At 55.5% G+C, this 13,526-nt stretch overlaps 1 protein-coding gene across 1 annotated transcript in view; it reads right to left on the bottom strand.

Annotated features, from left to right (window-relative positions):
* Positions 1 to 12,167, bottom strand: part of SLC8A2 (solute carrier family 8 member A2) — a 28,612-nt gene extending 16,445 nt beyond the window's left edge. The window contains exons 1-3 of the mRNA XM_059381651.1: positions 12,012 to 12,167; positions 6,776 to 7,465; positions 1,971 to 2,635 (exon numbers count right to left, since the gene is read on the bottom strand). Of these exons, the coding sequence (XP_059237634.1) occupies positions 1,971 to 2,635; positions 6,776 to 7,450 (1,340 nt within the window). The 5' untranslated portion in view covers positions 7,451 to 7,465; positions 12,012 to 12,167. The remainder of the gene's footprint in view (positions 1 to 1,970; positions 2,636 to 6,775; positions 7,466 to 12,011) is intronic.
* Between the last annotated feature and the right edge of the window lie 1,359 nt (positions 12,168 to 13,526).

Here is a 13,526-nt window from a genome sequence, read left to right as displayed (position 1 = left end):
CAGGGACAAGAGAAAGGTGTCAACTTTGCCTAGCTCTTTGGTTCCACCACTGAGCAGCATTTACTCCTACACTTCAGACATCTCAGTACTGAGGTCATTTGCAGGAGAGAGAGGCGCCTCTGATCCCAGCAGGTGACACCCGTCCTCACTTCCTCCTGCAAAACCTTTGGTGGGGGCAGCTGCAGACTAGGGGGGTGGGTAGGAGTGGAAGGGTGAAGAGGTTGAGTGACAGCAGGCCCCAGTATGGTGAATGCTTCTTCTTCAGTCTAAGGAAGCTGGGAGATGGAGGAGGGTAGGGAGAGGGGGCGTTTGGTCATGGGTGACCAAAGGGATCCCATGTCACAGGATGACAGGACAAAGATCCTGAGCCCCACTCAGGGGAAGCAGAATGGAGGGGGAGAGAGGTGGGAGGGTGGGAGAAATGAAAGGGGATGGGCAGACCAAAGGACCTTGGACTGACCCAAGGTGGAGGGAATGATCTACAAATGCCTGAAGCTGCCAAAATATTGAAAGATTGGAAATGCCTCGGCAGAGGCAGGGGGAGGCTGGAGCAGAGTGGCGGAGCTGAAGATTTGTGAAACCCAGAAGCTCGGCTCCAGCGAGAGAAGAGTTAAAGGGACGAGGGCGAGCAGAACTGAAGATCTACAATTAGGTCCGCCTTAGCTTTACCCAGGGAAGAGGATGAAAGGGAGGTATGGCAGACTACTTGGCAGGTGGAACCGGGGAGAAGCTCAGTCATCAACACTCTCTCCCGTCCTCTGCCTTAATTTCTTCACAGCTGACATTTTTCTGTCTTCAGTGTCTACTCCCTGATGGCCCGTCTTTCCCACGAGAATGTCAGCTGCTTTTGGGCAGACGCTTGACGTATTTCATTCACTGCTGGTCTTCAAGGCCCAGATCTGTTTCTGGCACATAGTAGACCCATTATAAATGGTATTATTATAGAGAACTATGGCAGACTGCACATCGGTCAACAAATGACACTGTAAAACTATCATTCTTGAAAGAGTATGGTATGGACAGAAGAACTACAAACAGATAAGACTTTTGTGGGTCATGTGAGGATAGAAAAGTTATCTTGTTTACTGTTCTGTGTTTTGTTGTTGCTGTTTTAAGGTGGGGAAGGGCAGAGGGAGAGGGAGAATCTTAAGCAGCCTCCACACCCAGTGCCCAGCCAGACAGGGCTCTCTGTCTCACCACCCGGAGATCATGACCTGAGCCAAAATCAAGAGTCCCAGGATTAAGCCCACTGCGCCACCCAGGCACCCTAACTGTTCTGCGTCTAAAGGTTGTACCTGACACATAGTAGGTATTCAGTAGGAACTGCTGAAGGAGGGAAGATCACAGATCTCCTCAAAGAGGGGTGAGGAGAGGGATGGGGGAGGGGCAGAGAGATACAGGAGGGTACAAAGGGGGGGCTTCTTGAAGGTGCCACAAAAACCTGGAGATAATTTGGGTCCCACCTCTTCCCTCTTATGCCATTTAATTTTCCCACCTAGCACTTAAAACCCCTTCATATTCTTAATCTATTCAATAGTTCATTGCTTTATTGCAACTTGAGGATAGGGGCCTTAGCTGTCTTGTTCACCACGGTACACCCCCAGGTATACCGTAGCTGCTCAATAAACATTTTTACTTTAGTCACGGTGTGTTAGGTGGTGGTGGTGGGGGACTTGTCCTATCCAGTAACACCACATAGAATGAGCTGTAATCATGAACGCAGGTGTCGTCAAGCGCAAGAACCCGCAGGTAGCCGGTATGCCGGGGAGCCGGGACAGCCGAGCTAACTGGCAAGCGCTAGAAGAGCGTGCGATGCCAAGAAGGCTCTCAGCGGGAATGAATGAACGAACCATGAATGAAAGCCGCGGATGGGTGGGTGCTGGAGGCAGCCCGGAGCCGGGCGATCGCGGAGGCCGGCGGCGGGGGGTGGGGGTGGGGGGGGACCTCCGCCCTGAGAGCCGCCAACCCACCTGTACTCGTAGTCGGAGCCGGCCTTGGCGGAGCCGTCCTCGGTGCGGTAGTCCACGTAGAAGGTGCTGTTGCCCTCCCCGCCTTGGCAGGTGACGGACAGCAGGACGGAGCCACAGTTCTCCAGGCAGTGGTAGAGGCTGGGCTCGAAGAAGATGCGGCTGGCGCCGTCCTCCTCGTCCTCGCCGGGGCCCTCGGCCGGGGAGGCCCTGCGCGACGCGTCCACCGCGTGTCGCCGCAGCACGTTGCCCGCGCCCGTCATCAGCCGCGTGGCCTGGATGCGGTAGAAGGCGCGGCTCTTCTGCTGGTGCAGCAGCGCGTAGTAGTTGGCGATGCCCACCAGCTGCTCCAGGTCCTTGTCCGGGTGCTTCTGCTTGAGGTCCTTGAGGATCTGGATGACCTCGCGGCGGCTGGCGTCCAGCTCGCGGGCCTCGGCGGGGCTCGGGCCCAGGCCGCCCACCTCGCCCGGCACCTCGGCGCCCACGAACGTGCCGTCCAGCTCGATGCTCTTGGGGGGGTCGCCCTCGGCGCCGATGATGATGCCGCTGCGCGGGTCGGTGCGGTAGCGCTTGTACACGTACTTGTAGAAGAGCAGCCGCTTGTCGGCCATCCAGGCGAACACCACGCACACGGGGAAGAAGACGAGGGTCAGCAGCGCCTCCCACACCTGCGGGTGGCCGCGTGGGTCAGGACCGCCGCGCCGCCAGGGGGCGCGCTCGCCGCCCCACCGCCCGGCCGCCCCCCCGCGTCTCCCTCCCGGTGGTCGCCTGGCGCCCCCCGTCAGCCCCTCCGCTCCGCATCTCCCCGCATCTCGGTCCCTGCCCCGCTTCGTCCCCTCTCTGCTTCCTTCTTTCTCTCCCTGCCTCCGTCCCATTCGGCGCCGGTCGGTTTTTGAATCTTTTTTCCTCTCTGTCTTGTTGCTTCTGTCCCCTTGTCCGCCTTTTGTATCTTTTGTAGATACCCATCTCTCTCCCTTGTGAGATGCTTCGCAGTTTCTCTCCCCATCCCACCCCCACCCCCGCCTCTTTCCTAGTCGCCTGATGCATGCATGCCTCCATCCGCTCACCCGTCCACCCGTCCACCCATCCGTCCGTCCATCCATCCGTTCATCCATCCATCCATCCACCCATCCGCCTTTTATCACGTTGAGAACCACGCCCACCTGCCCCAGTGCCGGGAACCCAGCTCCCCTCAAGGGGCAGAGCCTGTGTCCCTTCCTGCCTCTCTTTCCTTCCATCTTTTTCTCCCTGCTCCACTTCCCCTCCACCCCTCCTCACCTGGGATGCCCCTGACTTGTCCAAACCCCACCCATCACCTAGGGCCTGCTCTCCACTCTACCTCCTGCTAAAGCTCCCTGATTCCCTCTCCCTTCCCCTCTCCCGCCCCGCCTCCCTGGACCAGTGACTACAGCCTTTGCCAGACTCTCCTTAGAATCTGGCCCTTAGGGACAGGACTTTGACTCTAAAAGAAGCAAAAGTTGGCTCCCCTTACAGCCTCATGCAGCAAGTTCCCATGTTTATATGCTACCTCCCCAGAGAAACAAGGAAAGACTGAGTCCAGATCCTGGTTCTAGAAGAGGGAGGTCTGGCTCAGCCTCTTGCCTGTAAGGTGGGGGTGTCCCCAAGACTGAATGAGCTTATGTACCCCTAACACTTAGCACTGTCGGTTCCTGACACGTGGAAAAGACTCAGAATGTGAAATTAACATTACCATTATTATACTAACACTCACTGAGGTCCGGGACTCAGTCTGCAAGTAGTTACCTTTCTCATTAAAGATAAGGAAGGAACCATTAAAGGTTATTTACCATCAGAGGGCCCCCAGAGGTGTCTTTAAAATGGGCCCAAAAGGGAAAATATCTTTTCCGATCCAATGCCCACACACCTTGTCGCTGTGTTTACTGATGGCTCAGAGAGAAGGGCAGGACTTGGAAACAGCCTCACAAGGCCACCAGGCAGGTCTGTGAAAAGAAGCTGAATTTTCTACACAAGCTGTAAAATGAATTCTGGCCTTGTGTTCATTGCACTGGTCACTGTGTATATTGCAACAGGATTCTCCCAGACAGCCTCCAACCCCTAAGATTTGCTCGCCCCCCTTGCAGGTAAATAAAAGGCGAATCTAGGAGACTTATATCTTCCTTCCAGGGCACCTACTGCGTAAGGGCATATTGACTTGCACATCCTGGGAGGGAAATGAGACAGCTTTTGTGGACAAGAACACCCCCAAGAGGAGGCGTCTCCAATCTGGGGTCCTTTGTGAGCTGCCACCACAATTGTGGGGGGGGATATCTGGTCCAGCGACTCATGGGGCAGCCCCACACAATGCACACCTGTCCCATGTCCTGCCTGACCTCAGAACCTCCCGCTGGACATGTGCAGTGGCGAAAAAACCTGCTTCTAATAATTAGAATCTAGAACTCAGCTCTGTTACATGTATATGAAGTGTTTTCCTGATGCTCTAATATATGCTGAATGTGCTTATTTTTAATCTTGTGGCTACCCACTCCTCTGCTCGGCTCCTTGCATGGAACATTTCCTGATTTTTTCTTTCTCTTAAACCCAAACTTATTCGGTGAAAGTAGGTGCTGGCATCTGGTACCCACACCATGACTTTTAACGTAGCTGTGAGACATCGCTTTCCTTTATATCAGTTTGGCCATATACAGACTTTCGGATAGCCAACAGCACAGGCAAGTTCATTAATGGGAGGAATCACTCACATTTACTCTGTCCTGGGCTTGCTGTTCTGAGCCCTTCCATGTGTAATTTGTTTGATCCCCACACCACCCTCTGGAGTCAGTGCTATGCTGATGCCCAGGTGACAGCTGAGGAGACTGAGGCAGACAAGGTGAGGAACTTGCCCAAGAAACAGCTGGGGAGCAGCAGAAGTGGAGTTTGAACCCAGTGTGTCTGGGTCCAGGGTCCATGCACTTGGCTACTGGGGAAGAAGGCCTCTCTTCTCTCATCTAAGAATTTCAGGTCCAAGTAAAAGGTAACAAAGCATTTGCTAGAAAAAGGGAGCACTCGGTATGAAGGGTCAAGAACCAAGGATCCGGTCTAACCCCTTCCATGGTTCAGATATGAAAACTAAGGCCCCGAGAAGGTATGGGCTTTGCCTGAGGTCACACAGCACTTGGGGAGAAAACTCAGAGCCAGACCCATCTTGCTGCTCCAGTTCTCTCCATTGAGGAGGAAGTGGCACTATCTTGATCTCATGCCAGTTCCTTCCATTATTTCATGAAAATGTCCCATAAGCCTGGCCTCCGCGTTACTCCCAAAGGGATCCCCCATGGCGACTTCTCCACCCAGAGCTGTGATATTTTCAAGCTTGTTTTCTCAGTCTGAGCCTGGCTCCTTCTCGGGGTGGGGAGAAGCTCTCTCCTCCACCCCCATCCCTACCCACTTGTCGCTCATGGTATCTAAAATTCTCTTCATAGCTTTGCTGTGACTCCTCATCAAAGACCATTTTGAAAACCCAAGCCAGTATACCATCCTTTCTATAAGCTCATGAGAACCGTGTGACGCAACCTTCTGTACTTTTCACCACGGCTTCCAGGAGACTCAGCATTCTAGTCATTATTCAGCTACAGTAAACATCTCTCTTCCTCTCTTATCCCTGTCTCCTGGTGTTACCGTCTCCCCCTTAGCTCACCTGTGATTTCTGGTCCCTCCCTCTGCTTTTACATCACCTGCAAAGAATTTTTATACTTCTAACTTCAGCTGCTTCCTGGAAAGAGACTAGAATTGGCAGAACCAGATAGATTTGCGCAGAGAGATTATACACATGTGTGAAGGAATTCTGGGTAGCCTCAAATAAATTATGCATGTGTGTGAATGAATTAGGCCAGGCCCATAAATAAATTATGCAAATGCAGATGGCAGTCCCGGGGTTGTGGGAAATGAATTAGGCACATGTTTTAAAGGAAGACCAAGCAGAATGTGGTTAAGACACTGGACAAACCAGAGGCAAACGATTATGGGAACGTGGGTGTAAATTATGGAGCGGTGGGGCTAAATTTTGTTGGAATAGATTATGGAAAGTGGCCTTTGCAGTGGACTGGGCTTATACCTATGTTGGAAGGATTGCATATAAATTACAGTGATGTGGCATAAATTATCCTACCATCAGCAATCAATTATGAATAATGAATGAATTATGCAAATCACATTTGCATATCTGGCCAATACAGAGCTAGATTACACAGATGTGGGCCAATGCCTATGCAGGCCCATGGATACATTATACAAATTGTACCAAGTTACCCAAGTTGATTAGCACCGTCAGAAAATACAAGGCTGGATTATGCAACTGTGGCATGAATTATGCAAATGAGGTGGTCTTATTATAAAGACAGGAATAAATTATGCAAAAGACAGGGAGGGTAAGAAAACATGTGAACCTACCTGGCAAATACCTGGCTAGACCATGAAGTGGGTGTGGTATACGTTACACAGATCACAAGGACTCTGTTAACACATACGGCACCAAAGTGAGAGCTAAAGAGGTCCCTTCCAAATGGGTATAGTGTAAAATGTCACCCCTCTCTGGGTGGATGAGCCCTTTCCAGGGTCTGCAGAGCCATCCAAACATGGCTTGGGCATACTCGATGGACTCCAGCCCCAACTTGCCTCCAATACCCCATGCCCTCGTGCAGTGTACAACCTGCACAACCATACCGGGAGGCCCTCCCAGATGTGAGCATGCATTTCTGCAAATACAGGAATCAGGTCTCCAAGCCCAGGGGGCCACCCCTCTGGATTTTGCAGACATACATGCACCAAGAAGGTGTCCATGGGTCCTTGCTCACCTGGACCACACCCGGGGAAAAGACAGCCAGGATGAGATAAAGCCAGACGTAGGCGAAGATACTCCAAGAGGCAGTGACAAAGAAGACTCTCAAGTGCTTGATCTTGCGGCTCTCACCGGCTGGGATGACATAGATGCACACGGCAATGACCACAAACATGTTGAAGGCTGCACTGCCCACAATGGTGCCCGGGCCCAGCTCGCCCGCCTGGAAGTTGTGGCCGCAGACCTCAATGACGGACAGCAGGATCTCAGGGGCTGAGGAGCCCAGGGCCATGAGCGTGAGGTTGGACACTGTCTCATTCCAGATGCGGACGGTGCCCACGCTGGTCTCACCGTTGGCCTTGGTGATGGTGATCTCCTTCTCCTTTGACGTGATGACCTCGATGGATGCCATGAAGCGGTCGGCGATGATGGACACACCCAGGAACATGTAAACCATGGCCACAAAGTAGACCACAGCTCGTGCCGCCTTGTCCCCCAGGGACGGGTCATCGGGCTCCCAAACGGGCAGCAGGACCCCTGGCTGGCAGCGGTTGGAGCCCTGGCAGCCCCCAGTGCTGGTGTCACTGTCATTGGCCGGGGGAGGTGGCAGTGAGGGGGTTGGGGTGGCCGCCGCCGAGCAGGGGGTTGTCCCCAGGAGGAGCGCAAACCCCACTAAGGCCAGGGGAGCCATGGAGGGTGTTGGGTCCTGTTGGGGGAGGAGGAAGAATGTGGGTGTGGGGCATGGACCCCTCCCATTTGCACAGGAGCCAAGGCTTGCTGGGAGTAGGGCATGGGGGACAAGCAGAGGACTGACAGAGGGAGGATGAGGACAGAGGGAGATGCAGAGAGACAGAGAGGGCCAGACAGAGACCAGGGGAGAAAGATAAAAAGACAGAGGAGCGTCACACGCTGCTGGCAGAGTGTACATTGGTCTCTCCACTTTGGGGAACTACAGCTGAATATGCCGTGTCCTAGGACTCAGCTGTTCCCACTCTCAGGTACATACGCACCCGGGAGCCCTAGGTCATGTGTCTGCCAAAAGACACATCCGAGAATGTCTTAACAGCTCCCGTCTTGAAACAACCCAGATGCCTCTCAGCAGTAAATGGAGAAGCCCAGCACGGAGCCCTCACACCGAGGAATGTTATAGGGAAAGGGAACAGGCTGTTGGCCTGCCCAGCCACACAGACGAATCCCACAGACAAGGGAGGAATGAAGCCAGGCCCCAGAGAACACAGAGTGAATAATTTAGTGGGTGAGGCGAGGGGCTGGAGGCCCTCAATTCATGAGGTAAGTCTCATGGTTTCTGAGTTGGCCCCCAGAGGGCTCCTGTTCAGGGTCTGGGACATCTGTCTGTCTGTCTGAGAGGGGCTGGGGAGGGGCTGCTGGAGGGTCTTGCACTCACTTCGTTCCTGCAACGATGGCAGGTGTCTCTCTCCAGCAGCCCCCAGGTCTCTGTGAGGTGCCCGGGTCTCCAGCAGCTGTGACATAAGGCCCTGTGTTGGACTTTTGGTCTCCTTTGTGGGTTGTGGGGTCTCTACGGTTTCAGTACTTCTCCTCCAGCCTCCGATCCTGGCTCTGAGTGGCTATCTCTGTGTCTTGCCTCAGTTCCCTTTAAAAATGCAAACTAGGGGGCACCTGGGATGGCTCAGTTTGTTGGGCATCTGCCTTTGGCTCAGGTCATGATCTTAGGGTCCTGGGTTCGAGCCCCATGTGGGGCTCTGAGCTCAGTAGGGTCTGCTTTTCCCTCTCCCTCTGCCCTTCTCCCCAGCTCATGCTCTCGCTCTCTCAAATAAATAAATGAAATCTTTAAAAAAAAAAAATGTAAGTCAGTTCACCTCTTCCCTCTGCTCAGAACCCTCCACGGCTCCCAACTCAGTCTCAGCTAGAGTACCACAGCCCTCGTCCTGCCTCATGAGGTCTTGCAGGATCTGCCCCACTTGTTCCCTCTCTGGCTTCGTCTCCCCCTGTCCCCCTTGCTTGCTTGGCCCCTGCCACCTCAAGGCTCCTCACATACTAGACAAGTTCTTGCCTCCAGGCCTTTGCACCTGCTATTTCCCCTTCCTGGGATGCTCTTCCCCACATATTCACTCTCTCCTCTCCGGTTCTCCACCCAGACATCACCTTCCTGAGCTCTCGATTAAAAATGACACCACCCCACTTCAGGGTGTCCCTAGCTGGTTCTTCAGTGGAGAGGGCCAAAGCTCAGAGGTCAAAAGCTCATTCAGTGCCCCCGGCACCAACTCAACTCCCTCTCTAAGAGTGGCCTGAACTCCCAGTTCCTCTGCCCACTCTGGCATTGCCTTGGTAACCCAGTAGCCTATTAAAAAAAGGAGGGGAGGACTGAGAGAAGAAAGACGGTCGGTCGTCTGAGCCTACAACTTCCTGATCCTGTCTTGGCCAGTGCCTCCAGGTACCGGATATCATGTCTGAAAGTTCTTCTCTGAGTCTAACCCATAGCCTGCCCCCAAAACACGCCCACGTACTCACGGGCAGGGAGCTGGCTCCTGGGGGAGGGAGGCAGAATGTTGGCAGAACTTCCCTGAGGAGTGTGTGTGTGTGTGTGTGTGTGTGTGTGTGTGTGTGTGGGCGGGGCGAGGGGGATTCTTAAAGGGCCACCACACAATTAGCCCCTCAACAAGGCCCCTAATGATACATCCAATTAGCGGCCCCCTAATTAGCAACAACTTAGGCATAATTACAAACCCACCAGGATCCAAAGCAAAGACTCACTCTCTTCTCCCTCCCTTCTCCCTGGTTTTCAGGAGTGAGGAAGGCCACCTGGGAGTCAGGAATTCATCTCGAGCATCAACTCCCTCTATCATGGGAGGGCCCTGGAAAGTGCCCCCTCAAGTCCAACCACCCGTCCCTGCTGGTGAGGTCCTTCAGGGAGACCAGAGTCTGGCAAAGGGTGTCCTCATGCCTGCCCTCCTTGCTCAGGGGCTGGGCAAAGAAGCCTGCCTCAATCCCTTTTCCGGTAAAACCTGGTTTTCTCTCACTGAGGCCTTAGGGGAGGAGGGGCCAGACAGAGAAACCGTGAGATAAATATTTGTGAAATGAAGAACCAAGAGCTCTGAGTCCTGTTGCCGGGGGACAGCTGGGCTTCCTCTGCTAGACGCACCCGCCTCTGCCTCTCTCCGTCCATCCGCCAGCAGCCCTGAAACCTAATCTGAGTTTAGAACCCAGGGGCAAAAGGATCAGGTTGAGGCCAGGGTAGGAGGGCCGATAGTGGCATCTCTCCCTTTCTCCCCACCCTCGTGGGCAGGCAGCCAGCTGGGTCAGTGGCGAGTACCCCAGGTCTGCCTCACATGCCTCTCGGGGGTCTTGGAGACCTTCTGCCTAGAGTGGGACTGTAGGCGTAAGTGGGGGAAAGCCTAGTTTGGCTTGGCAGGTGGGACCTCCTCCCTCCCTCCTCTCCCTTACCTTGGCAAGGGAGGTGGCTGTTCCTGGTTGTGGTCTGGTGGGAGCAAGTGTTGCCCGCCACCCCTCGGAGGGATTTCGAGGTGGGGACACAGGCTTCTAAACACACCCACTTATTGCTCCGGTGGTGAGCCAGGCTCTCCCAGCACCACACCACATCCCGGCCTGGGATGGGGGGGGGGGGCACACACATAGTCTCAGTGTCCAGGGCCATGACACCCTGATAGGTAAACTGAGGTCCAGAGGGAGGAAAAAGCTTGGCCAGGTGAAGCAGCTTCAAATCAGGGGCAGGAGCAGGGGAGGATGGAAACGCAAGGCATGGAACTCCTAGGCTGGTGATCTTCCAAACCCAGCTGGGCCCCACGTGGATACTTGAGGACCTCACCCCATCCCAGCCAGGGCTACAGGGTAGGCTCTCCCCTTTCCCATGGTCACTAACTCTCACCCAGCTTCTCTAGGGTCCACTTTCCCCAGGAAAGAAGATGTACTGGCCAGGGACCTCCAGACTCAGAGGGGCCCTCTTGGAGCCCCCAGGGAATGGTGGGGGAGCGTTGGAGGGCCCCCCCCCCCCCCCCCCCACTGAGAGGTCTGAGGCTGGCATGCCAGGAGAGGGATGGAAGTAAGGCTGCACAAAGGACTGGCCTGACCCACGCCGGTGCCTAGTGCTGTGCCTGGAGTACGCAAGGTGCTCAGTAATCGTCCAAGGAACAGATGAGTGAAGCAAGCAATGGACAAAGGGTGAGAGACATAGCAGTCAGACTGTAGGAAGGACCGGTCTAGTCTCTACGAGGGGGAATGGGAAGGCAAGATGGGAGGACTGCTGCAGTCTCCGCCACAAAGAGTAGAGGGTAGACTGCAAGAAGGACTGGCCTCCGGATGCCAGATACAAGGCAGGGGAGAGGAGAGGAGCTCTGTTCTCATGGAAGGGACAGGGTACAAACCAGCCAGAAGGATGGGCGGGAGCTCGGCTGAAGAAGGGAGAGGACTTTGGGGGACTCCGCACCTTCTGGGGGAGCCCACTCTCCGGGAGGGGGAGTCTTCTTCCTCCAGGTCTCCCCCTTGCCAGAGGCGGGGACAAAGGTGTGTGGGAGGAGAGTTAACCAGCTACCAGGGAAGACAGAGACAGAGAAACAGAGACCTCATACCTACAGACGGAGAGGGAGAGAAGGAGGGAGAGGGGCAGGGGAGAGAGAGGGAGACACCCACAGAGACAGAAGAGATAGACACAGGAGAGGAGAGACGGGAGAGAGAGAGACAGGGACACAACACACACAACACACACAGATGGTGAAAGAGGAAGGCAGAAAGAAACCAGGGACTCAGAGACAGAACCCCGAAAAGACACAGAACAGACCCCGGCACAGAAGGAACCAGAGGGACAGAGGCGAGAGTGAGGGACTGAGAGACAGGGACACAGGCAAAGGGACTCAGAGAGGCGGCCAGACTCTGCAGGACAGGACCCCCAAGAGATGTGGAAAGACAGACAGACGAGACCCAGATGCAGGAAGGCGGAGGTAGAGGGAGAGAAGGGGAAGGGGGACTGCCCCAGATGGTGCCTCAGTGCCCCCTCAGTGCCAGGAGGCACCCCCTCCCCAGCCGGCCATGCTCCCTAGAACACAGGAGGAGCTGAGGATGTTGGCTGCTGGTGGCCCCCCAACCCACGGAAGGAACCTGGTATCCCCACCCGGGATATGCAGCACCCCCCCAACCTCCATAAACGAGCTCAGGGAAAAGCCGCTCCTGGCTCCTGAAATGTCCCCCTCTACCAGCCTGCCCAGGCAACACCATCCTGCTCCCCACACTGCCCCTCCTCCCCAACGAAGGTCTCTTACCTGCAGCTGCAGCCTGGAGCAGGTCCCCCTAGCACTGGGCTGGCAGTGGTGGGCGACTCCGCCCGACAGAGAGAGAGAGAGAGAGAGAGAGAGAGAGAGAAGCTGGAGACTGAGAGGGAGAGCCAGGGAGGAGGGGAGGGAGAGGGGATAGAGGGAGGAGAGGAAGAGGGGGGAGGGACAGGGGGGGAGTCGGGAGAGAGGGAGGAGGAGGGACGGGGGAGAGTGCTGGGAGGGAGGAGGAGGAGCCACAGACCGAGGGGAGGAGGAGGAGGCGGGGAGAGGGGAGGCTGCCCGGGCGAGGGAGGCTAGGGGAGGGGCCTGGAGAGAGGAGGCTGGGGGGAGCCTGAGCTTCCCACCCACCCTTCAGGTTCAGCACCACAGACCGGGGACAGCGGCGGAGGGTGCTCGGTGTGTGCGTGTTGGGAGGGGTTGGGGGTCATTCAGAGGCATCCCTCCTCCTCCCCAACACACACAGACTCTGATCCATACAAGGGCCAGAGAGGCACGAACAGCTACAAATAGTTACAGGCTCACAGAACCAGGGGGAGGGCAAGAATGTTTAACCAGAGTCAGATCCAAATTCACATGCTCTGCCTCCAGACAGAACCTCGCCCAGCGGGCCCGAAACAACCACAAAGGTACCCATTAATAATAGTAACAACAGTTGCCATTCATACCCCCTTTACCTCGTGCCAGGCGGTGTTAAACACTTTTTTTTTTTTTTTGGTAAGTGACTGACAGGTGTTGACACAACTAGTCCTCCAAACAACCCCATGAGGTAACATTATTAGCCTCATTTTACAGATGGGGAAATCGAGGCACAGAGTGGCCACGCGGAGCTTTGGGCTCCACACCCTTAACCACTCCACGGCATGTGTGGTCCCACATGCGGGAGCAAGTGACGAGTGGTCAGCGAACAGCCAACAGCCGGGCGAGGGGCCGAGTCCTGAAAACACACAATCCTGAGCCCTGAAGGGGACACACGCTTCATATTCACACCATCACTGACTAAACTCACCAAAATCCCACGCCAGAGTCCCACTCCCACCCAGGACGGGAGGGGATGCAGCTGAGGCCCGTGGCAGGAGAGAGGAGACCCCGCCCCCGCCACTGTGCCCAACACGGGGCCAGGCTGGACAGCCTTGGGCGGGCTGCCAGCAAGAGGGAGGCGGTTCAGCTCCCTGCAATTTCCCACGCTTGGGTCCAGGGTTCTGGGAGCTGACAAGGGCGGCCAAGGATTGGTGGGCTCCTGCCTCCCTAAAAACCCACCAGGTGGCTTGGTGTTTATGGTCTGTGTGCGTGGTCAGACCATGGGGTGGACTTCCTTGGTAGGAGGTAGACAGATGGCCAGGATGCCTGGGGGATCTGCCCGCCTCTGCCCCGGGAAGCAGGAGTCCCACCCAAACCCTGTCCCAGGGAAGAAAAAGCCCACCCTCTCCACCAGCCTGGATCCCGCTCAGGAATTTCTTCCCCAACCCCCCCCCCCCCCCGCCCCGCCCCACAGAAGCTATTCCT

This window comes from Mustela nigripes, chromosome 17, assembly GCF_022355385.1.
Source record: "Mustela nigripes isolate SB6536 chromosome 17, MUSNIG.SB6536, whole genome shotgun sequence".
Taxonomy (NCBI): domain Eukaryota; kingdom Metazoa; phylum Chordata; class Mammalia; order Carnivora; family Mustelidae; genus Mustela; species Mustela nigripes.
This window is presented reverse-complemented; position numbering and strand designations above follow the sequence as displayed.